Consider the following 26,447-nt stretch of genomic DNA (forward strand, 5'->3'; position numbering starts at 1 on the left):
GATAATTTTTTTATGGGCTTTTTATTCTTTTGGAACACAACAGCATCCACACAGAGGTGTTTAACATTTGTTTGTTTGTTTGTTTATGTGAATAAAAGATTTACTAGGCAGCATCTGTTGTCAGTTTGCTGAATAGTGCATTGATGCACAGTCAGCCTGAACTTTGCAAACGGGGGAGTGCGGACCAGAGTGCACTGAGGTGTGAGCTCTGAATCCAGGCAGCTGTGAAAGAAACCCTGTGATGCAGAAACACGCAGTTTGCTATTTTACTGCAAAATGGCTTCTAAACTCAGCCTGGACTCCCAAGTGGCTCCTCTCGCAGGATACAGAACAGGACCAGAGTCTGAAATGGTGACACCTCAAGTGTTAGATAGCCTGAATGTAATTAAACGTGCATAGGAATCCCCTATCGGATTGCTCTGTCTCGCTTTCACAACACATTATTTTTGTTAGTACTGTGCTACATGCTTTAGGTGTCAATCAAGCTGAAAATGCCACAAAAAACAAAATGCTGCAGATGGAATGTGAATGTTTTTTGTGAAGATTTATTACTTAATTTGTAGACCAAGAGCTTTCTGGACCTGCCCTACAGCACCACCACTCACACTTTATTAACTCTGATTCAGCTCTGTGGGAAACCTTTGTTTCCTTTGTGCAATAAATTTTGAAAACAAGAGCTTGCTACAAAGTCAGACACTTTTATTGAGTGCTATATTTTTATTTTTCTAACATTCCCAGTTTAGACAGTCACCCTCAAAGACTGCCGAGAATTAGTCTGTATAGTGCCAAGTTGGGACAGAAGTTTTCCGGATTTGCTGGATTTTTACGGGGTAAAAAATGACTGCGTGTTAGCAGTTGATGTTGAATTACTGCTGTTACTGCTTGCAAACTGCAGCCAAGCTTTTAATGATTGTGTCTGAGGATGCTAAGTATAGAACGAGCTTCTGAAGATGATGTTGAATGAGCAGATGGTTTTGTGGAGTAGCAGTTTCTTTTGCAAGTGCGCCATACTGCGAAAAATTTAATGAGCTCTTTGTGTTTTTGTTAAGAGGCCAAAAAAGTGATCACATAGAGCTGATTTTTAAGGCGTGCTGGAAATCTGATCACTCTCCTTGACACTTATGTTTGCCTATGCGGCTGGATTATCACTAATAATTGATGCATCACATGCACAGTACATGTAAATGCTGTATATACTTAATATCTGTTTTTAATAAGAGGACATAATCTCAGCATGATTGCAAGTGGTCATCTCTGATGTTTTTGCAAGCCCCACTGTTAAAGATCCCAATTTGAAGCAGAAAAGTGGAGATTTGTTGGAATGCTTTACTGCCCTCCATTTTCAACTGTTTATAATATTTTTCTGTGTCTGCATATTTTCTCTGTGCACATTACTCATCAGAATAAAAAAAGGAACTATGAAAACCTCGACCAACTGTCCTATGACAACAAGCGAGGACCTAAGGTATATTTGCATGGTCAATGCACGCCGCCCACCAACTTTCCAAACGTAGCAACTAGAAACCAGACCAAACCAGTCACCAGCCGACCCAGAAATGTCCCTCTCTTGGTAGCACGTGTTTTCTTTAATTTTTACTTTGAGACATTTCCCTATGATTTAAATGAAGAATGATTTTGTTGTGAAAAAAAATCTATAATTTTTTAACATAAAAAAAAAATCAGTGGCCAGCGCCTCGCTTTTATCATTTTTCATTTTTTCCTTCAGTAAAGGAATGCATGTACTCAGAACACACACACTCACACACACAAAAAAAGTTTGCAACTCCATTCCTTTGTGGAGAACCGGTAGTGTGGGACAAAACCGTTTCCCAGATGCTACTTCCTCCTGTTCTGTAGCACTTCCCCAGTTTTCAGCAGTTTTTTTGTTGGGGGAAAACGTCCCTCTCACCCCCCTTCACCTGTTTTTAGTTACTGGTTGCATTGACCTTCTTCTTTCCCCCTACCTAACACATGCACGTCCTTCTTTGGAGCCTTGATAACCCTCAGTTTGCATGCGAACAAATGCAAAAGTTTTTTTTCCCTTCAAGCTTTTTTTATTTTTTTAGTTCAGCCGGTTCCCCTGGATCGCTTTCCTTTTTATATCTCTGTCTCTCGTTTTCAAACAAAATCGGCCAAGCTCAAACCAACAAGGTAAAGAGGCAGCATGGTGTCTGAGGTAGGGGAAAGTAGCTGGCTTGACCTTCCTTATGCCCCAATCACAGGCAGAGAAAGTCCTCCAGTTCAGCCAGGAGACTAACTTAACTGCTCTGCTGCTGGAGGCGAAAGAGCTGGAGGCCCGAGTCATCATCCTGTCCGCCAGGTGAGGTGTTTTATTTATTTATTTTTTAAATAAATAACATACATATATTTATAGACCTTCTGGAGAGTGCTTCAAAGGTTTCGGCTGCACTAATATGGAAAGTTGTAGAAGTCCTGCAGCTCTATATTGAGCTTTGTATTTACTTGTACTTACATTTCTGCATTTCAGAGGAAAATAATTCAAATGTATTGTATTTTCATAGAAATGTGTCTATGAATAGAATATACACTTAGATTTCTTTTTGATGTAAGTAATCATACACGATTGATAGTGATGGATTCTGACACAGGGCATCAATGTGTCCAAAGCCTGACATCAGTTTTTGTCATTTCACTCAGTATAAGAATAATATAGCTTGAAGTAAATATTGTAAAAGTGAATGCAATATCTAAAATATGAGTGGGTTTTTTCTTTTAAATTAAAATGTGGGTAAAGTCAGCCTTAGGGTTTTTTGTCATCAAGTTACAAATATGTAAAGATCTTGTGTGTTTAGCAACTTTATGATAAACGTGTCTCCCTTATATGAAATTATGTTTTGGGGATTTTAAGAATATAAAGCAGAGGATTCTCTGCAGTACAGAGTTGTGTGTTTTGGGGCCTTTTTTAGCTTTCATAATTGGCTGCCCGGGATGATATGATGATTTCTGAAAAAATCTGGGATACCAGTTTAGCTCACGTGGTTGAACAGGTGACCATGGTTTCAAGTGTGACTCCAGGTCTTTTGCTTTCACCATTTTCCTCTCTAACTCTTCACTATTCTATCAAATAAAGACGTAAATATCCCCCCAAAAATGACAAAAAACTGAAATGATAAACCTTCATCAATAGAAAGCCATTTCTTCAGACTAAATCATAAAATGCTGTGCAGACTAGAGAGCTTCATACTGTTTTCAAGGAAAATGAACTTGCATAAGTGTCCATCCATCCATTTTCTTCCACTTATTCAATTCAGGGTTGTGAGGGAACTGGAGCCTATTGCAGCTGTCATGGAGCATGAAGTGGGGTTCACCCTTCACAGGTTGCCAGTCTGTCGCAGGGCTACAGCTAAATGTATCGTAACAATTTACTATGCGACATGTACACGATTGGAAGACAGTTATTGGCTAGATTAAGGGGGAAATGACCTAAAGATATTTATTACAAACCAGAATTACAAACTTTGTCTAAACCCTTAAAATTTAAAAGCAACAATTACATTTTCTTCGGTTTTGTCCTATAATGACTCACGATGATCTATTTTTAATGAAAAGTTTTTAATTAAAAATCCATGAGTGTCAAAACTTTAAATTATTAATCTTTTATATCATCATGGCTGACTTTGTTTCTAATGCTCGGAAAAGCCGTCAGGTTGGATTTTGTTTAGTATTTTTTGTGATTCATGTCACTGCTCCTGTTTTGGTTACTTGAAAGCCTCGACAGACTCGCATATCAGATCAGCATCATCTGCTGGTTAAAACAATCAATTGTCTTTTATTGATTTAATTTTAACAAATTCCAGTGAGGAGGACGCTGCCGCAGTGTACAGGGCTGCCCGTTTCCTCAACATGACGGGCTCCGGCTACGTGTGGCTGGTGGGCGAGCGTGAGATGTCGGGTAAAGCCCTGAGTGAGGCGCCAGACGGTACGTTCATCCAGCTTAGATCACTGGGAATGCACCAGTTTACCTCAGCTTTACTAAGAGGCCGAGCATAACACACACAGGATTAGAAAGATTAACCATTTATCGATGGGTTTATTACATGATTATTTGTATTACTGCTTGTTTCGTGTTGAGCATTTAAACGTTTAAGCATTCTTTGTTTAAAGGTTTAAATGTGGTGTGTACACTCAGTTTTTACTTTAAATGTGTGTGTATCCTGGCTCATCCAAGGCTAAATTCACTGTGCTAATCTGCCATATTAACATCCTGGTCTCTAATGAATTATAAAGGGAGAGTTTTGCAACAGATAACTGATAGAATGGTAAGCCACAACAGTCTTTTTGTATGTATTCGTGGATATTTTTGCACATGTCTCACAGGTCACGGTATTTTATCACTTTCTGGTCACAAATGTCGACCGTTTCTCCCCCAGGCACTCAAACACAAGCAATCCCCGCAGAGCATTTGTTGTCCTGTCCGTGTCCAGTCTCTTCCACCTGCACTGCAGCTTCTTTTAGGAGCCTGCAAGACTGATGGACCTGGTTGCAATCAGAAAACTTAGCTGAAGTTGGATTGTTGCTTGGTTTAAAAGTAGGCCTGGTGGTATTTTTGTTTAGCGAGAACACAAATAATATGTGTGCCTGTGCTGAGTCCTCAAACTTTTGCCAGAAGGGCTGAAAAATATAAATCCAACTTCAAGGGACTCCTTGCACATGCTGCGAAAAGGTCATCGGTGACAACATCAGAAAAATGATCCACTTATTTCTGCTGTCTTTTATGAGACACTCTTATTGAACTTACCCCTCCCAGTGGATCAGAGCTGGATCAAGCAGCTGATGTCTGACCTTTTTTCAGGATGTTTAAACTGGAGGCCCTATAAGTTTTTTTCCACTTTGCGCATTGCAAAAGGCTCCTGAGAGAGTGTGCCTTGCTCAGGAAGGTGATTATCTTTATGTTGTTGGAATGCTCTCAGGTCTAATCGGCCTCCAGCTCATCAACGGGAAGAATGAGTCTGCCCACATCAATGACGCAGTGGCTGTGGTAGCTCAGTCCATACAGGAGCTATTTGAGAAGGAGAATATCACAGAGCCTCCAAGGGGATGTGTGGGCAACACTAACATTTGGAAAACAGGACCCCTTTTTAAACGGTAAGCTTGGCACAGAAGCTTTGCATGTTTCATGGTTTTAAAATAATCCTTTTTTTAATCTTATACAATATATGGCCCAAATGTTTCGGCTCCTCTACCACTTCCATCTAAAGCAAATTACAACTGATTGGCTTTCCCTTTGTAAACAAAAGGTTTGAACAGCAGGTGGTGGGGCTTTTAGGATACCATACAAACCTATTTAGTTAAAAAAAACTTTTTTTTAAACTAAATAGGTTTTAATCATAAATACTGTGGCTTCTTCATTAGAAATCTTTAATATGAGCAGCTATTATTACAACAGTGTAGACATATGACAGAAAATGTCATATAAAAAATGTCTCAATTAAAAATAATTGGAAAATTAAGATATGTTAGAATTTCCATTATTGTGATAAAGGGCAAAAACATATTAGACATGCTCAGGTTTAATTACTGAAACAGGCCTGCAATATAAATAAGTTGTATGCTGCATTGCAGTCATTTCCCCCCCATTGTTGACAGTTTTAACAGATTCATCAGATTTATCAGGTTTTCCTGAATGTACCATAAACCTTGTATTTGTTATTTCCAAACGAAGCCAGTGAGTTTCAGCTGACCCACTTAGAGCAGCTTCGAGGCAGCATAACAAAATATAAAGCGCTGCTTCCAAACAAATGCAACAGCAAGTATTGTCAGCACTCAGCAACCACAGCTCTGCCTTTCGTTAACAAGAGATGTGGTGAATCAATTTTATTTATTTTTTGCTTCGTGCACTGAATTAAGAGCCCTACACTGAGCAATTTACAATAAAATACACTGTTACACTAACATGAGATGATGCACAATGGCCTTACATGGGCACATTTGCACTGATTCACACAGATAACAGTTTTCATGTGCTTGCCACAGGGTGCTGATGTCATCTAAATATCCCGAGGGTCTCACAGGGCGTGTGGAGTTCAATGACGACGGAGATAGAAAATACGCCCACTACAGTATACTGAACTATCAGAAGTCCAGACTCATCCAAGTTGGCATATACAATGGGACGCAGGTACACAAAGGCACCTACAGATGTCCATTCCCTGTTTTATACTCACAAACCATGTGTGGATTTTGTCTTGCCCACATACAGAATCATCTGTTTTTTATTTATTGTGGGTGGGTGGGAGTCAGTTTTCTATCTATACCACATACCAGGTAATGTACATCTACTCCGCATATCTGTGAGCCGTTGCATAAAAAAGGCAGTTCAACAAATGCTCTTTTCTATTAGAGGGATATTTCAGATTCTTTTACTCATCATATGATGACAATATTGGTAAATGTAGCACAAATGTCATTCAGAACTCCTGGATGCAATGAGGGCAAGAAGAGAAAGTGGCAAGATTATAAAATCAGTCTTTCTTTTTTTCAATCCTGCTTGCATTGCATGAAATGGGAAATACAACCAATCATGAACCCCAAGTATGCAACAGAAACCGATAAAGAGGAAATATTTCACTCATTTACCATTTTGCAAAGCACACAATAAACTTCCAAGTACATTTTTTAGCGCTGGCTGCTCATTTACTCACCATGAAAATAAAGGTTTTAGTACATTTTATTAAACTTTAGTGAGGAAACTAAACAAACACAGCCCTTGTTTTGGCTCTAAATGTACTCTTCAATCTTCCACTGATCCAGTTCGGGTTCACGGGTGAGCAGGAGCCTACACCAGCTGTCACAGGGCAACAGGCAGGTTACCAGTCTATTGCAGGGCTAACACAGAGAGACAGGCAACCATTCACATTTTTGGCAATATTAGAGTTGTCAATTAACCGAACATGGATGTCTCTGGACTATAGGAAGAAGCCAAGTACCCATAGAGAACAATCTCCATTTAGAAAGGCACTAGGCGGCACATTCAAGCTCAGGACCTTCATGCTGTGAGTCAATGGTGCTAACCACCAAACCACCATCCTGCTCTGGTCCACTAACGATGTATCCATCTGCGAGAATGCCAGCCTCACTAATATCACCAGAATAGAGCTGTTGTGCAGTTTTAATCAAATCCAAGCCCAATCAGAGTGTACTAAATGTAACAAATTCAGTTTCTGATTCTAATTTTACTGCTTGTTCTTTGAAAATCCCTGCAGTTTGTAGCAAGTAGACTAAGGTGTAGCATGTGACTTACTTCCCATTACCGCTAATCCAACCCTTCTGTAAAATGGAAGCTGTTTTATAAGCCTTGTTTCCATCCCACTCTATTTTAGCTAATGGTGGATATTCAACTCAGCCAGGCAGCCGATAAAGGCTGCAAGGATCAGCTCTTCTAAGCTCTTCAGTTATTTGGCGACAGGTGGAAAAGTAATAATTTCATGAAACCCTGTATCATACAAAAGTCAGAGGTTGATGCAATAAATAAACTGCTGAGCTGTGGTTATGTAAAGCTGACTCATTAGTGATGCTCACCCACAGTGCTGAAGCCTCATCAGCAGCAGGCCTTCTGTCAGCACTCACCTATAATACTGTATATGTGTGTGTGGCATCGCTACAGGTGGTAATGAACAATCAGCGGAAGATTATCTGGCCCGGAGGAGAGACTGAGAAACCACAGGGCTTCCAGATGTCCACTCGACTAAAAGTAAGACACCTTCACTTTGCTGCTGCAATGTGGCACTCATGTCTACACGGATAGACTGCGGACCTGAGCCGAAATACTCGTGTTGGACAGTGTGCTAACATCTCTCTCTTGCAGGGAAGCTAATCTGTGTTCTTAAAGCAGAACTGACATATTTGCTGTGACTTTTATCTCTTCACTTCTGTCTTAGGCCTCGAGAGAAGCTCATCTGTATCCTTGTTTATTATTTTTACTTTCACCTGTCCATCCTTGCACATCTATATGTTTTGGTGATGTGTAATGTATGTTTTTCTCCTAAAGCAGATGCATCTCCAACTCCGTGATAAACAGCTTTCTGTCCCGTCTGTTGTAGATAGTGACAATACACCAGGAGCCATTTGTGTATGTGAAACCCACTCTGCCTGACGGTACTTGCAAGGAGGAAATGACATTAAATGGAGTCTTAATTAAAAAGGTTATCTGCACTGGGCCCAATGAGACCATCCCAGGTAACACATCAGGGACGTTTACATTATCACTGTGCTTCTAGCGCACCCGCCAAACATCCACCGGAGATGCATACATATATATGCAGCAGGTATCTATATATGTATGCATGTAGCCATTCAGACTGAGTGATTGTTGGGATGCTGGCACACACCTGGTCTGTGTGCAATGAGGCTGTGTGAGGTTGTCTGCAGTGTATCAGTGTGTCATGCATTCTGTGCAGTCTACATGCGCCGCCTTTGGATTCAAAAAAGCAAAAACAAAAAGAAACCAACAACAAATGAACCAGTTTCCACCAGGTTGTGCATAACTTCCAAATGTTGCTGTTTTCGTTACAGGACGCCCAATCGTACCCCAGTGTTGTTATGGATTTTGTATTGACCTCCTGATAAAGCTGGCTATGACCATGAACTTCACCTATGAGGTGCATCTGGTGGCTGATGGAAAATTTGGAACTCAGGAGCGGGTGAGTTTCACATTAAGATCCATGGTTGGTGTATTTTGGCTCACAAGAAGAATATATTTTCCATCTGCAGTCATTTAAATCTGGTGGCATGCCTTTATTTTGGGACTTTCCTGTAGTTCCACATGAATGTGTTTAAAAATCACTCAGATCTAAAAAGGAGATCATTAGCTCAAGGCAGCAAAATTATACAAATTTCCAGTTGTCAACTACCGATGAGTAGTTGCCTACCAGTTGCAGAGTGGCCTGCAAGCCACCAAGCACTTCCAAGGTCACCAGGTTCAATATGGTTTTGAGTATTTGTCTTTTTGGATGGCGTTTAATGCTTTTGTTAATCGTTTTTTATGAGTCACACTTACTTCACAGGCTCAGAGAACTTGACTCACATTGTCTGTCCTGTCTTCTAAATAATTCAGAAGACAAAGGGAGTAGAGTGCCATTTAAATTTAATCATGTTTATTTTTGACTCGAGTCCAGCTGTTTTACTGCGATCCAGCCTTCTGCTGCACATCCTTCAGCTTTCCAGCTGCTTTTTTTTCTTATTGATTGCCATCTTTGGATCAGATCACTTATATATGAGTCGTAGCTGTCTTGTTGCCAGATTGTGTTTTTACTGCACCGCTGCCAAATCTGTTCTGTGATCCATGAAAATGGAACACATACAAACTGTACATACCACCACTTGTGTGCTGAAGATTTTTTTTTGTGGTTGTTGTTTTGGCAAGGTTTGTTCATTTTTTATGAACCCCTCCTGGGAAAGAGTTGGGTTTTGTGCAGATAAAATAGGACACATGCCCTGCTAGGATCAGCTATATATAACCTAACCTTGTATTGCTCAAGCAGCACACCGTCATGAGTGCACAGAAACTAGCCTGTGACTTATCTTTGTAACCAGTCCAGTCTTTGGTTTCTCTGTTTACATTCTCAACAGATTGCATTACTTTTCCGGGAATCTGCTAATCATCAACTACAATACTATAGAAATATGTTAACAATGAGCTATCAGCAAATATTATTGTATAATATAAAAAAATGTAAGCTATCTTATTTAATAATAGCGGCAATGTTACTATTAAACTGCACTGGCTTATTTAAGATGAAGCTACTACAGGCCTACATGAGGTGCGACTTATGTGTCTATTAATTCTGATGTGCAATAGAAAATGTAATCATTACATTTTTATAACCCAAGGGCATCTTCTTTTGTTCCTGTTAAATGCTTGTAAATGATGCTCAATTTTACTTCCATCTAGGAATCTTTTTTTTTCAGTTCAACAAGGAAATAAATTAGTGTGCTAATAACACTTTATAGCCTGAGGACATTTTGAATGGAATCACACCATTTTGAGTCAAATCATGCATCATTTGGAAGAACAGAGCCTCAAAATATACAATAATAAACCATTTGAGAATCACAACAATTATAAATGTATACTACAGTGCATAGCACTTGGTAAAACAGTAGTTTCTTGCCTTTTTCAGGCATCTCTCTGAGCATATGTTTGTTCATAAAGTATGTACTGTAATGCACATTGTTTTTAAAGGCAATAGTCAATCATACAACATATTCCTAAGCTTTTAATAACTGTAGTGAAATGCATTGCTATGAATTGTAAAATTATGCTCTAATATTAAGAAGTCTAAAAATGGCCAACACATTTTATACCAACACAAAAGTCATATTATGTCCTTCATGCCTGTCCGTATTATTTTTGTGACAAAAGAAATTGGTGCAAAGATTTTCAGGTGTCCCTGTGAAAATATTCACCCTTCTAATGGGTCTTTAGCCCCCAAATCTCAAGAGCACAATCCACTGTATATAGGTGACCTGAATTAGAAAGGACATAAAACAGATTTAATCACCTCCTATTACCATTCTAGTATGTTCAGTGCAGATTTCATGTATCATTGCATGTTTATTTTTAGAGCATTAATTCTTATTTGTCACATATTAAACAAGGATGATCTCTTGAAATTGAGTCCTTCCCAAAACGGGAGCGTGAGGCTGTAACATGTCGCAGAAGCCGTAAGAACTGCAAGAAAGCAAAAAGAGAAGAAACTAGATACGCTGAACTGAAAACCTGCAACCTTCTGAAACCTGAAACTCTGTTCTTTAGGCAAAGCAAGAACACGCTGTTCTATATTTTTGACGTTTACTTGGTTTAACCCAAATCCTTAAATCCTGAAGCAAATCTGTGGTCTAGACAACAGCAGGGCTAAAGCTGATTCAGATTCTCAACTTTCTCAACTCCTTCCATTTTGGGACTCCAGGTCAACAACAGTAACAAGAAGGAGTGGAACGGCATGATGGGCGAGCTCCTGGGAGGCCTGGCTGACATGATTGTAGCTCCGCTGACTATAAACAATGAGCGAGCCCAGTACATCGAGTTCTCCAAACCCTTTAAATATCAAGGCCTCACTATCCTCGTTAAAAAGGTAAGCAGGATATTTGGTACTTAGACCTATGACTAGGGGAGATGCATCTATTGCTTACTTGTGCATCTGTTCATTTATGTAAAAATATAATGAAGCAGAGACAGAGATTGTATGGCTTCAAGAGAGATACATTTTAATACAATTTGCTCAGCTGTGGCAGAAAAAGGTAGTAGAGGTGGTCTCAAGATACCATCTATATTATTTGTATACCAGGTTAATGACAACACGACAAAGAACTACGTAGCTGCAATTTAAAGTGGTGGATGGAGATCAAATCACCCCTGACAGTTTGGAAAAATATTGATTTGATCCGTTAACTTTAATTTCCATAGGTTATTAAAATCTCTAAGTGGACAAAGACCTAGAGGGAATATGAGGTGATGCAGTATCAGTTAGCCATTCCCTCTACCATCTTTCTTTGAAAGAAATGAATGCCATCTGGGAAGGATTAGCCATGGATTACACATCTCAAACAAGTGTTAAGATAATGCGTTCTCATTTTCTGTCCTTGCAGATTTTCGCAGACACAGAAATGAGCCTGAAACAGTAAAAAAGACACAACTGTGTTCAGATATAAATAACACTGGTTAAAATGTTAAAGGCATGGAAACAGTCAAACTTATTTTATCTCATTTGCCAGGTTTAAACCTATTTGATGTATGTGAGTGCATAATAACCTGCACTGTTGTGTAAAAGACACCCTTTATTTTTGATCTTGCATTTTGCACTCTGCATTTTAGTCAGAGGTGTTGGGGATTTTGCCAAAGATGGAATCGAATTATGAATGCAGAAAAATACCATCAGGTTTTGACTCATCATGCATTAGCATGTCGAAAGTGTGTCTTCATTTTCCCAAACACACTGCCAATGCATCAAAAGCATATCCACTGAAGCAGTGTAGGATCATTTTGACAGAGAATAGAACAAAAGGCAGCCAACATCCAAAGAAAAGCGTTGAATGTCCTTCAATAACCCTGAAGAACTATTCCTGAAGACTACTTAAAGAAAGTACAAGAAAGTTATCAAAGCAGTCATGCAAATATTGACTTGAAGTTTACAATATTTGTACAGTTTCTGATTTTGCTTCTGTTTTTATCTGTACATGTTTCCCATTTTCCTAGCTGAATATAAAGAAATGAGGGATGGCTCAAGACTTTTGCACATTACTCATAAAAAGACCTAAATTTTTTTTACCCATAGTACATTTTGAAAAAATTTACATTTAACAGACCACACAGTTACAGAACATATGAGCATATAAGTTTTTTCTTGCTAGAATCCTACTTCAGTGCAATATGGAAGGTCATGGGTCTTTGTCAGTAAAAAGACTGTAAAACCTGACAATGAGCCAGACCAATGGTTCCATAAAATTCTAAAAGAATTCATTATCAATCGATAATCAACTGCCTGTATCTGTTTTCAGGAAATTCCTCGCAGTACACTGGACTCGTTTATGCAGCCGTTCCAAAGCACGCTGTGGCTGCTGGTGGGTCTTTCGGTGCATGTGGTGGCGGTGATGCTTTACCTACTAGACCGGTTCAGGTACAAGGGGGGCCTGTATGTGTATTCATGTATCCATATGTGTATGAACGACTGTGTGTGTGAAGTACATGCTTGTGTGTGTGTGTACATGGACTCCTGAGCACTGCAGATCTTCCCTCGATGTGGACAGCAAGGCAGACAGAGGTGAAGATTGGTTCCAGTCATCCCACAGCTCTGTGCCACCGTCTTCACCCTGTTTTCTTTCTGAGGACTTTGTCTTGCTTCGCCCACTCATGTTCAGTTTTCCTCCCTTTTTTGGGGAATCACTGGGTTTTTCACATTCAGCAAGTTGTTGGACATTTCTCATTTTATATCTTCTGCAACCCTCCCAATTTCTTCCCATAGCCCGTTTGGAAGATTTAAAGTAAATAGTGAAGAAGAAGAAGAAGATGCCCTCACCTTATCATCTGCCATGTGGTTCTCCTGGGGAGTATTGTTGAACTCTGGTATAGGAGAAGGTGAGTCATACCCAGTTGTTGAATTTTCTCTTTCCCACAGAGCTCCTGGATGATGTCTTCTAGTCTTTGAACAGTTTTGCATTTGTAAAAGGATTGATATCAAGTGTCTGTGTGGCTCCAGATATCCAGCTGCTACTGTCATATTTTTCTTTGAAAACGACAAAGAAAAAAGAAAAAAAAGAAAAGCTGGTACAGCTTGTAACAGTTTTGTTATCTTATTTGATTTTCTGTCAAGTGTTTCCTTTTCATGATATTTTATGAGTTTTATATATGTATATAAAAAAGCTACTTTTGCAAGGCTCCCTTTAGGAGAGCCCTCTCTTTAAGATTTTGTACTCATAAACAAACTGATCTATCCTCATAAACTTAAAATGAAACCATTAAAAATCTATAGGACTGGGTGCCAGTTTGTAGAAACCATGTCGCTGCGCCATCTTGAATACAGTGGAAATAAATACTGTCCCCGATGTTGTTCTAATTGCTTATTGTCAGCAGGTTAGTTACTGAGATGAAAACTCAAAACTTGGACTCACCACACAGGTGCACCACGTAGCTTCTCAGCGAGAATCCTGGGCATGGTGTGGGCTGGTTTTGCCATGATCATTGTGGCTTCCTATACTGCCAATCTGGCTGCCTTCCTGGTGTTGGACCGGCCTGAGGAGCGCATCACCGGTATCAATGACCCACGGGTATGTGAAACAAGGAGCTTATTACTACACATTACCTTTTTTCAATCATATTATCAGATTGTGCTTTTCCTTGTCTCTTTATGCAGCTGAGAAACCCATCAGACAAGTTCATCTACGCCACAGTGAAACAAAGCTCAGTGGATATCTACTTCCGGCGGCAGGTGGAGCTTAGCACCATGTACCGCCACATGGAGAAGCACAACTATGAGAGTGCCGCCGAGGCTATCCAGGCCGTGCGTGACAAGTGAGTCTCGGCCAGGCCGGGCCGACCAGAGTACGTGTCGGCCGGCTGTTCGACCTATCAAGCACGTAGACCAGGGCTATTCCAGTTAACTCTAGGGGAGGGACATGGACCTCCGGATCAGGTGGAAGTGGTAGGCTTTACTGCGACATTCGCCCTGATTCAGGCCCATCGCCCAGCCAAGGCAGGTTTCCAGGGACAGCAGCAGGAGTGGACGTGTCAACAGCACTGACAACAGTGTGAGGTTGAGCTAACATTGAGTCGAAGAGCCCCCTTTTTCAGGTTGTACCCAGACGAACATCTTTGAGATTGGGGGAATCCAATGGGGGACGCGCCCTCACCCATCTGGCATTGGATTTCATTTGGGACATAAGCAGCGGTAGAGATTGCTGGTAAACGCTGACTGACACACACGATGTGGTGTGAGAGAGAGAGAAGGGTGGGAGCCGTAAATGTGTATGTAAATCATTGTACTGTTGCACCGTAACCCCCTCCTTCCCCTCCTTCCCCTTCCTCCCCACTTCCTCCTCCTCCTCCCTCCCCCTGCCCCCACAGCAAGCTGCATGCTTTCATCTGGGACTCTGCGGTGCTGGAGTTTGAAGCCTCGCAGAAGTGCGACCTGGTGACCACGGGAGAGCTGTTTTTCCGTTCGGGCTTTGGCATAGGCATGCGCAAGGACAGCCCCTGGAAACAGAATGTGTCCCTGGCCATTCTCAGGTCTGTCCCAGCCGAAGCTGCATTACTCGTATGACCTTTTTTTTTTCTTTTTTTTTTTCTTATCAATATGATTTCATGGTCACATATTGACCCTTTATAGCCATCCAATACATTGCCTTATGTCACATCTTTGTATCTCCCCTTTCCTGCCCTGTTTGTCTGGTTGTCTCTTGTCAAGTGTATCACTGTTTGTCAGTACACGTGTCTGTACAGCTGTCTGTGCTTCATCTGTGTTGCTAGCTGGGAGTAAGCGGCTCAAACATTCGGTCATTTGCGGCATTCATTAACTCTGTTACCTCTCTCCCCACTACCCCCAACCCCCTGCAGTTCTCATGAGAACGGCTTCATGGAAGACCTAGATAAAACCTGGGTGAGATACCAGGAGTGTGACTCAAGGAGCAATGCCCCAGCCACACTCACCTTTGAAAACATGGCAGGTATGGTCCTTATGGCGTAGAGAAAGCGTTAAAAGTGATTGGACAAAAACTGCAGTGGTAAGGTACTGTAGCCCTTTTTTGTCCAATACCTTTACAAAATCGTTGTTTTAGTGTCAGCGTGGTGCTCTGTGGGTAGTGTGCCGTACAGTATCTTGTCCTGTGATTTCGTGCGGTTGTGGTTCTCTATTAATATTGTGTAGTTTGCAGCAGTCGTCGTCAGTAGGAGCTGGTTGAGAAAGGAGGGCGACCACTGAGCATGACAGTCAGACCATGCGTTCATGCTTAGTGGGAGCGGGGGAGATGTAGACAGGAAACTCACGCATCCCTGTGTCTGCTCTGTTTCTGTTCATGTGTCCCTCCTTCACAGGGGTATTCATGCTGGTGGCTGGAGGAATAGCAGCAGGGATCTTCCTCATCTTCATTGAAATTGCCTATAAGCGCCATAAAGACGCCCGCAGGAAGCAGATGCAGCTGGCCTTTGCGGCCGTCAATGTCTGGAGGAAGAACTTGCAGGTAGGATTGATACCCTGCATCCACTGAAGGTGGAAGGGTCAAAACTGGGGTGGAAGAGAGCCAGAAAAACCTCCCTCGAATGAGGGTTGATTTCTGTTTCTCAACCCATCTGAGAACTTTGGGGGTTTTTTTAAGTAGTGATCAAACCAGCAGATCACCATACAAGAAACAGTGATCTCTGATGCCTACATATAATGTAAGGCATGCTGAGTGGCCACCCTGTGGGTTTACACAGTTCCCTGAGGCCAAATGCACCCGTGTCTCTTGTGTGTGTGCCTGCAGGATAGTAAGGAGACTTCTGGAAGTCAAGCGGTGGCTGGAACTCCCTCTTTAGTATGTAGTAGAGCCATTTCCACCGTCATGTCACCTCTCGTTCTTGGCGTAACAATAAGATAATTAGAGATTCTCTCACACAATAAATCTCCAAATGAAAACTCTCCACTACCCACGTCCATGGCATGAACCAGTAGTTCTAAGCTGCTGCTGTGGCGCTATATTCTTCATAAGGTCATATGATTTGTACATGGAAATCCAGCAGAAAAAACAAATTCCCTGCCAGAAACATTGAAAAAACATTATTGACAATGAATACTCTAAGGTTGATGCATTTTGCTCGCGACCCCATTGATTTCCTTCTCTCTGGCAGCAAAACTAACAGCAGCCAAAAGCTGATAAGACAAATAGAGCATAAAGAGTCAAATCAATGCCCTGGCACAATCATACGGCAGTGATCGTTCCACAATTGTCAGCATAAGTGAAATGTGCAATGCTGCAGCGCACAGTGTGTCTCCTTATCCACCGCAGTGTTCATGATGCAGACACCAAGCAAGAACTTAAAATCTCGCATGGCAAAGGCTTCGTGCAACATTGCCTGAACAGGCATCAATCTAAAGGCTCAGTTCACTCAAATATAATTTTATAAGTCCTTATTTTCATACTTGCTCTAGTGGTATCTAACTATACAGCTAACTTAGATTCATTTTCAGGGGTTTTCAGAAACATTCACGTAATTAAAAAAAAACAATAAATGGAACTTCTTTGCAGTTTAAAGTCATTTTCATGGCCAGATACCACTATGAACATTTTTGTTTTTTGTTTTTTTTGAATGAACTGACCATCTGAGCTATAATCAAGCGATAAGTTCCTTTGCTCAGCCAGTGAAGAACATGATTTCCCCTGCACTCTGATGCAATCAGTGCTGCTTTGAAGGTACAGGGTTTCCACATTTGATGGCCAATCACAGCCTGAGTCTGTGATGTGGCTGTGGCAGTTTGTCTGCTGTGTCTCTCTTGAACCAAGTGAAATGAGACAGCAGGGCTGGAGGAAGGTACAGTATAATTATCACAAGTGCCTGTCAGCAAATCAATGTCCTTCTAAAAGTGTCTACCATCAAACTGATAGCTGTATGTAACTGTCGTATGTGTCCTCATATAGCTGTACATATAGATGTAGGCGCATACAGCAGATGAATGCATGCAGGGGGGCGTCACTGAGAAAGGAGAGGGACACACTAAACTGCCCGCAGACTAATGTAATTTATATCCATGTCAGTGATGATCATGCCAATTTCTCTGCATCACTAAACAAAGATGGCTCATGCTTGCTCATCTTGCTCATTCACCATCACTCTGGGCCCAAAAGCTAAAATTGCTAGACACACATTGCTCTAACTATAGCTATTACAATGGCGCCTTACGCAAGAAGCGCTGAGAGGACCCATGAAGTAAGGCTAATCAAATCTGCTTTGCATGAAAATTATTCAGGATCTTATTCACACTGTTTAGGTACGCTGATTTGATTACTCACAGTGATCTAAATTTCTGAAATTAAAAATGATAGCTTGGTTTTCCAGGGTACAAACTCAATCTAAGATCACAGTTTATGTGGCCTCTTCCTTCTCTAGTACAGCAATCACTAAAACCTCGATACCCATTACTGGCATCGTTTCGACTGCTTCCATGTGTGTTTTTTGTTATTATGTGCTTTTAAATGCCTCAGGTTGTATTATGCAAAGCAATGTGCAGGACTGTGCACCCAAATGCCTTCAAACAGAGGTTTAACTTCAGAGAAAGTGCACTTCTGAGTAAATCTGTTCACAAAGTAAAATCCTCACTAGTTGCCACCTTTGCATTATCTCTGCACCCAGTTATTTTTAAAAGCTAAAAGCTCTCAAACAAGAAGTTCATTAGGTGTCACGCCACCATGGCATTGGTTTTGCAGACTTTTACTAAGAAAGAAAAGTGCATGTGTGTAGGTTGCCCAGGATTGTAAAACTTTAAAAGCTGTAGCAACATACATGATGAGTGAGTAAAGGGTCTTTGGAGTAAAATTTATTTTTAGTTTTTTGAGTTCTATAATGAGAAATGCTAGTTTACTGGGGCATTTCCTACTTTTACCTAATTTAGCTAATGCACATGCATTTTTGTGTGTGAGAGCTTTTTATTTGGTTGCCGATGGTGCCTAAATGATATTAAGGCTTAACTGTCCCTTTTAAATAAAGGCATGATATATAGTAATGGGCCGAAGTGTCCGCTTATTCCATTATTCAATTTATAGAAAGAAAATCTTAGTATAAACAGAACCAGTATGACTTTAAAGTAAAAGTAGTTGTGCCTTTCAAAGTATGTTGGTTGGAGGGGAAAAGAATTAAGCCAAACCGATAAAGAAATAACCTAAATAGCAAACACAATTAATAAGTATACGTGTTACACAGTCATCTATCTGTCACTTTACCATAGCTGACTGTGAATAAATCGCCTAAGGGTGCGACCACTCGAGTGCAACGATTGCTATAATTTATGTAGGGTGTGTAAGTAATAACTCATCTTCATCTTTAATAAAAGCTGTCAGTTACATTAGGACTGGGGCAGGGTTAGGGTTAGTGAAAGGCTGCTGCTGATCCACTCTCTCTGTTCTCTTTTTTAGAGGTGGACAATGTAGCTACAATGTGAACATTTATATTATAAAAAAGTTACATTGTGTTCCATTACTAAGAGACTACACATGTGGCTTCTACATCTGTCTTTTCAAACAGATGTTACTTAGAAGTGCACTGTCTGAACCAGATTGAACCTGATGATAGTTTGGGATGAAAACAAAGCGTCAGAAAGTCTGCTGCGTGACGATAACAGTGATGTTGTATAATGATGCTGGACTATGACAGCTCACATCTGTTTCCAACGGGAAACACGCAGCCGATGTACACGGTGCAAGTCCCATGCCGCTCTTCATCTGATGGTCCAGCATGCCCTGCATGGCCGGGACTGTGCACACGCAGCGCCTCATCAGGGCTCTGGATGGCCGGGCTTCACTCCTGCAGTCTAACATGTGTAAGAAAAGGGGAAAGTAAAGATTAAACGAACACCTGACGTCACTTGGGCATTGATTTTTCTGAACCAAGACCAATACGCACGCTGACTTTAACCATTTACTAACACGAGATGTCATCTTCCAACAGGAAAAAGATATTTTTTGCACTAAAATCGAACGGTGCCGTGCACCAATCACTCTTCTGCCAGCTTTCATCTATCCTGCACATGAGATAATACCTGCTCGCCACCTGATATTATGTCATCAGGGGGTTGAGAGAGTGCTGGTTGGCGGGGTGATGGTGGAACAAATGTGCCCTGAAAGAGCCTAGTCATGTGACCTGATGAAAAAGGATGAACTGCGGGGCCAGTGCTGGCCAGGATTGATTTGTCGTGCTATTTGTTTTGTGTTACTTAATCTATGTTCCCCCTTTTATTCCTTCCCTCCATCCATAAAACGATTTGGCATGTTGAAATTCACACCACACTGCCCCGCCCACCCCAAGGGCCTCCCTTGCTGCTACTAATCTGTCATCCTCCACTTATACTATACTCTTTTTTTTTATTAGAAGTAGCATCTTTTAGCTTTCATTTGCTCAGTTAATTATGAATTTATCATTTAAACACTGACTTTTGTTTTTGCACTTTAATTTCAGTAGAAAACAGGCTTTTTCGTTGCTCTAGTAGACAACCATTCCTTCTTATTTTTACCTTTATGCTCTCCATCTCATCCCATTCCCTGGTGTGTGGGGTGAATTTCCATTATACCCCTTAAAGGTATAATGACGTTAAATGGGCTTTAATTACTGACTTATGTCGCTGTTGTTTTCCTTCTATGCATCCAATACTGTAGCTTTTTTATTATTATTATTATTATTTTTAACTTTTTATACCTGCCTGGCTTTGGATGTGAATGTTTGCTTTGCTAGTTTTGGGATTTTTTTATCTGCCATTTTTGGTTCCCTTGGCTTTTGCTTAAGGATATTCTTTAAAGTAATAACAATCCAAGTGGATGGACATTTATTTTATTTTTCTTTTCTCCCCCTATGCAGCCCTCTTCCTCTGTAGAGACTCAGGATGTAAGAATACCTTAATATGAGTTCTTAATATGAGTTCTTTTTTTATTGTTGCACACAGACATCCAGTAATTGTGCTGAGAATAGCTGTGGGGCACTCTGATGGTATGAGGGAGCGAGGGCACCAAATTGGCTCACCATGTTGTAAGAATACGGTTAATAGTGCTTCTTTTTCTTTATGTTTTTATTTTATTTTGACAGGTATGCATTTGAAGATGTTACCTGTGTGTTACTGAGTAAGAGTAGATTGAAGATTAATCATGTGCTGAGATAAAGAAGTGGCAGCTTTAAAGTGTGTGTGCACTCACACAATAGCGAGTGTACGGGTAGACTATTTTAGATGGTTTAAAACCTAGGTATCACACCCACTGACATCTTTACTAGTCATCACTCATTCCAGTGCATTTCTAGGGCCAACTGAGTGTGTTTCTAGAGGACTACTGTGCCATCTTGTGCAGTCCAAGTGTGATTATGTTGCATAAAATGTAGACAAATGCCCTCATATCAGACTGAACAGACTTTGTTCACTCTCACATCTAACAAGCTTTATCCCCTTCTTTCTCCCTCTTTTACATTTCCAAATGGTGTAGTGTTTTTCACAAGGACCCTCCCAGTAATTAGTCTATTAAAAACATAAGGTAATCTATTGGGGTGGCAGTGGTTTTGGTGGTGGTGGGTAGAGAGAAAACGGGTGAGACTGAAACCACGGTTATCACCCCAGCCATAGGACATGAATAATGTTTCTACATATATTTATTTTAGGATAGGAAAAGTGGTAGAGCAGAGCCTGACCCCAAAAAGAAAGCCTCTTTTAGGTCCATCAGTACCACCCTGGCCTCCAGCATCAAGAGACGTAGGTCCTCCAAAGACACGGTAAGGAGACGGAAGAAGCGACACCTTCCCTTGTTTATTCTTTCCTCTCTTTCCTCTTCTCCTCCTCTGTCTCTGCTTCCATCTCTTTGTCTTTCGCTGTCCTCTCTGCCCCCATCCCCATATCTGACCTCAAAAGAGTCCCATGTTCCACTCACTCATTTCCACACGGCTCCGCTGGCCTCTGCCACGTGTCTGTCCCTTCACCATCGATCAACCATTACCATTTAGCTCTTATGGTTCCTCTACAGCATAGAGGGCATCAGTGCAGGATCTCAGGTCAGGCCAGGCCAGGAGCTGGGCTCTGAATTTGGAAAGGGAGCGTCCCAAGTGTCCAGGATTTGGGGGAAAAGGGGGGAAGGATTTAATGGGATTAGTGTCTTCTGGAGGAAGGGGCGCGACAAAAGCAAGCAGTCTGCCAGTGGTGTTTTGTCTTGGGCTGCTCTTCCTCCCTGCCTCTGGTTTGGACGTGGATTCTGTCCGTATTTGGTGGTGGTGGTGGCACTGTGGTACGTGTGTGCGTGAGTGTACCGTATGCGAGCGTGTCTGTTTATACGTTTCTGTTCATGTCCTGTCATTTTGACTGCCTGATCCTTCGTATATCCATTGTTTCTTTGCACCAATCCTGCACTTCCTCTGTTTGGGTTTCAGCCGCTGTTGGTTTGCTTATGGTTTGAAAAGCATGCGCTGGTGTTCTGTCATTTTTTTATTCCCAAAACCCTTTTTTAAAATTTAAGGTGACGTCCAGCCCTCCCGAGAAGAAAACTAATGTGTTGTCATATTTTTCGGTGTGTCTATTTCAGGATTCCACTCATGGATTTCTATTAATCAATTTACTTTTTTGCATTATCATATTTTGTTTGTCATAATTCTTGTTTTATTTCCAGTGTCCTTGTGGTCCGAACTGTGCATGCCTTTTGCAGGGTATATTTTCAGGTCGTGAAGACAGTCGACTTTAAGTTTTACATATTGTTTTTATTGTGCTAAAAACTCTGTGAAGCCTTAGACTCTCACTGTGTTGTGATGCAAGAATAAATACAAGCTACTGCCCCCCCCCATTCTTTTTATATCACTCCTTTGCTGCAGCACAATGAGAGTGTCAGGTTTTCTGCATTCCTTCACAGTTCGGTTGAAAGGCCCTGCTCATTGCGGTTTGGAGATTGCACTACACAAGCTTGGATCGCGCTGACAAACCGGTGACCCACGGTCATTTGTGCCCAGCTGATCTGCCAGGCATAGCTGGTTGTTAACCAAATCTGGGCTTTATAAAAGAATGGCAATAATTTGTGGAGATAGCCTTCATAGCCTTTTGCATTAACACTATGCTTTGAATGTGTTTCTCTGGAGAAATGTAGCCTATGGCAGCAAAGATAACAGCTTGCAACATTTAAAAAAAAGTTACGATTTGATTTTCTGTTTCTCCTTTCTTTCTCTTCTGTTAACTATCTGTTGTTGTTTTTTTGTTTTGTTTTGTTTTTTAACGGATGTTTCAGCAATGAAGCCAAGCACCTTTACTCTTCCCCGGCGTTTTTCCAATAGAATTTCTTTCATTTTATGAGAAGAAGAGCGGGATCGCCACTGCCACTTTGTCTGTATGAGGTTTCGGATGCTGGTTTGGGAGCCCTATTGGGGGAAGAAAATGTCTCAAAGTGTAAAATGAAACAGGATTTAGTGTAATTACAAAAGATGCTCCAACTGAAAGACCTACCATCTTCAGTCTTTGACCATTATTTTTGATTTTATATAAATGTTCTTCTTTTCTATTAATGGATATCAATGGACTTGAGTGTCAGTGTCCCTCACCCACATGCCACACTGCTCCTCTCTCCCTCTACAAGCATGCTAATTACTTTAACTGTCATAGATGTAGTAACCGTAGAAGTAGTAATACTCTTTGTAGCTGTTCCATATATGACAAAAAACCCCAACAAAAAAACGTCATCTTAGTTGTGCTGAATAAGTAGCTTTTAACTGTGGTTGTGATGTCAGTGAAGTGTTTCTCTTTTGCTGGTCCACTTGACCCCAGTAGGGTGCGCTGTTAGCAGGCCCTCAAGGTACAAGACATGTGGAGACCCAAATGGGGGCTGTAAGCTATGTGATGATGCAACTTGCGGGTCAAGGAGATGAGGGACATCCACTCTGACTCCTATTTATTACCTTAAAATAAAAAGCAACAATTTTCCCATTCAGTCTGGATGCCCCCACATCTGTCAGCATGTTAGTTGCATCATACCAACTTCTGAAACTCACATGCTTGAATGTATCGGCTCTATTGGCTTAAAACGAGAGGTGCTTAAATCAAAAAAAGTGACAAATGAGACGGGTACACCTTCCCTGTTTTGGTTCTGAATGTCATTAATGTGCAGTAGTAATGTGCTTAATGTAAAAAGAAAAGATGCTTTCCTGCATGCTTTGCAACACAGCACTGTGAGTCAGAATTTTGATTGGCATGTTGGAAATTAGCTGAATTATAAAGGACATAATGCAGTTACTCCACCCAATCTCACTGTGTTTCAAAACATGAAGCAATTCTACAAAAACAACATGTTCTGCAAACTCGATTTATGATGTATAAAGCGGATTCTGTAATGTAGGATTTCTGTGTTTCTATGTAAAAGATAACATTTTAAAAAATGGCTTACTGCTGCCAAAAGCACTAAAAACAACCCACTCAAACGAAGCATATGCATGGATATGGGATCTTGCCTCCCCTCTCAGCATTGTAGAAGCCTATAATTCAACATATTCTGCTCTTAAAGAAGCACAGTGATGCAGGGATTGGACGTAAGAGTCGGACACAGCAGCACTTGTGCAATCAGCCCAAAATTCATGTTCTCCTCTTGAGCTAAATATAGAGAAGCTGCCTGTCTGCATGCACACAGATGACTGTGGGGGTGATAAATGAGCTGCCCATTTTATCCATGGCAGGAAGTTATCACCCAGTCATGTTGCTGAGGCAAAAAATAAAATAAAAAAAATAAATGACTGCTGTTGTCAAGACTCTCGGGATCTTACGTCAGCTCCAAAACTAGCCCACCCCAGGCACAAACTGTTCTACAAAAATTCAGACTTTAAAGAAAATGACACAAAATTAAAGTCTGCCTGAGAGGGGTTAGAGCAACATCCAGCTTCTGCAGAACACAGTTGTTCCCTAAATTAAAATTAATATTTAGACAATGCTAGGACAACAACAACATCGGCAACAAAAGGGACACTAAATTTTGTCAAGAAATGACACCCTGTTATGTGTCTCTCTTCCTCCGCCCTGTTTTTCTTCACCTCTGCAGCAGTACCCACCCACTGACGTCACGGGCCAACTCAACTTGTCTGACCCGTCTGTCAGCACAGTGGTGTAAACGGAGAGGGCGACAATGAGGTTCACTCCCCAAGGAGAGGAGGAGAGGAAGCCAAAACCGAAGCTTTTATTTCACCGCCTGCCAGCGGAGCTTTTGAGGAAACTGCTTGCTGAGGAACTGGCTGAAAACACTCAACTTGCACCTTTCTTTTTCTTTTATCTTTTTTTTTTTAAAGACGAAATGACTTTAATGTTCGTAGGGTCCCTGAGCATGCACAGAAGAACCCATCCGACATATACAATCTTTTCCTTCTGTATATTATTACCTAACTTATTTAACGTTGTTTTGTCCCTTTAATTGCACACATTTACTTAATGTTTGATGTTTTCCAATTTCCCAAGCAGCTTTATAGCTTTTAGCAAGCCAGGTTAGTTCGGCTAAGTTTATGGATGAACCAGTTTGGCTGCGAGTATTGTACTGGACATTTCACTTCCACTTAGGGCCTAGAAGTCACAATATTTAATATTTCTTAACAACATATACTGCAATACAAAATGGTCTGTAAGCTCCGATGGAGGTCAAGTATTTTTTAATAGGACATACCTGTGTTTTTATCCACACTAATAATGGCACTACAGAAGGCAGTTGGCTAACCATGTCAACCAGAGAAGATGATGAAGGCATGGGTGTGCTTGGGCAAGGGTATACATCAGCTTCTGGAGATGAACAAATTGAACCTTTCCCCACTTTTATTTTGCACTAACCTCAAAATTTGCATGTGTTTCTATTTTTAACAACAATTCAAGTTTGAAGTATTTAGCTTTACTACTATTTATAGCACGACATATGCAGGTGATATAAGAAATCACATCCTACTTAATTAGTTAAATACTAGTGGTGTCTTTCATATTCAGCCATATTTGAGACAGTTGGCTGTGAGCCATGCTGCTGTTTTGGGACGCCCTCTCTCTTCCTCTCTCCTGCCGCCGCCACTGCAGTCTTTCTCATTTCCAGTCTCCAAGGGGTTGCATCAAAGGGCCAGGTTTTTCACCCAACCAGCACTCGGTCTTTCATGCAAAACCTCCTCCCCTGTGCAGCGCCGGAGAACTTTTACACGAAGGAAGCCGAGTGAATTTGAAAGCTTCGCTCAGCTTGCAAGCACATGTGCAGGTTTGGTTAGATGCAAAAACAGGCCGTTTCCCAATTTCTGGAGATGAGAAACCACTGCTCTGAAGAAAACTGTAACATTCTTTCTGGTGTATGGCACTGCATAGCACTTTATGATGAGGAGTCTCCCCAAACTGTATTTAAACAAAACACCGATTCCCAAAACAGAATGACAGTCATACTGTAAAGTATCTTACCGGTTTCCTTTTTAATTTGCTTTATTGAGAAAAAACAGAGCAGGATCTACAAAGTCTTTATAGGATTAAATGATTTTAATTTGAGCAAAGAGGTTGCTTCTGATCTCATTCAGACCTGTGCATGCTTATGTGTTATTATTAATGCTTTAGTTTGGATGCGTGCTGTTGCCATGTACAGTTAGCTGAGCCGTGAGGAGCACTTAAAGTTGAATGAAATGTAAATAGAGTCTGGCTCTGTGTAGATGAGGTTCATGAGCTCGTACAATGACTGCAGCTGGGAATGTCTTATACTATAGTTACACAAACACAAAACAGGTGTGATACACAGGCATGCATCAACACACACATATACATATGCATATACGCGCACACACACACACACACACACACACACACACACACACACACACACACACACACACACACACACACACACAAACATTAAGGGAAGGTTCACTTGTTTTTCTTACCTTTTCCAGTGACGATCTTGCATTGAATCATGTTGTTTATACACCTGTAAATAAAATACACTTACATTGTCATGTCTAATGAATCCTTTGCTTTAATATGCTAAATATAGGGCTCCAACTAACAACTATTTCTCTCGTCAATGTCAAGTAATTCTTTCAGTTAATTGATGACATCTACACAATGTCATATAATCAAGGCAAGCAAAAAAAGTACAAATAGGGCTACAGCCACTCCATGCAGGTCTGTGAAAAACTTAGTGTATCATTACTGCAGCCATAGAAATTAAGAGTGAAAGTAGGAGACATATGCTGCTAATCAAATTCACTTGATTAACTGATTGTCAGAAAATTTTGGCAGTTCTATAAACGCAGA

General features: G+C 40.9%; 1 protein-coding gene across 10 annotated transcripts in view; it reads left to right on the forward strand.

Moving 5' to 3' along the window:
• The window catches only part of grin1a (glutamate receptor, ionotropic, N-methyl D-aspartate 1a), a 38,970-nt gene extending 12,979 nt beyond the window's left edge, over positions 1-25,991 (forward strand). For 2 of the 10 annotated variants that reach the window (XM_080874489.1, XM_080874487.1), the window contains 17 exons: positions 1,403-1,465; positions 2,223-2,320; positions 3,819-3,940; positions 4,932-5,106; positions 5,995-6,139; positions 7,625-7,711; positions 8,061-8,196; positions 8,533-8,660; positions 10,929-11,093; positions 12,517-12,635; positions 12,981-13,093; positions 13,634-13,782; positions 13,869-14,026; positions 14,579-14,740; positions 15,068-15,177; positions 15,545-15,690; positions 20,837-24,212. In XM_080874489.1, the coding sequence (XP_080730615.1) occupies positions 1,403-1,465; positions 2,223-2,320; positions 3,819-3,940; positions 4,932-5,106; positions 5,995-6,139; positions 7,625-7,711; positions 8,061-8,196; positions 8,533-8,660; positions 10,929-11,093; positions 12,517-12,635; positions 12,981-13,093; positions 13,634-13,782; positions 13,869-14,026; positions 14,579-14,740; positions 15,068-15,177; positions 15,545-15,690; positions 20,837-21,175 (2,415 nt within the window). In that variant the 3' untranslated portion in view covers positions 21,176-24,212. The other 8 variants (XM_080874491.1, XM_080874488.1, XM_080874495.1 and 5 more) reach the window with 8 other exon arrangements.
• The last annotated feature ends 456 nt before the right edge of the window (positions 25,992-26,447 follow it).

Source organism: Rhamphochromis sp. 'chilingali' (assembly GCF_963969265.1).
Source record: "Rhamphochromis sp. 'chilingali' genome assembly, chromosome: 2".
In the NCBI taxonomy this organism is placed as follows: domain Eukaryota; kingdom Metazoa; phylum Chordata; class Actinopteri; order Cichliformes; family Cichlidae; genus Rhamphochromis; species Rhamphochromis sp. 'chilingali'.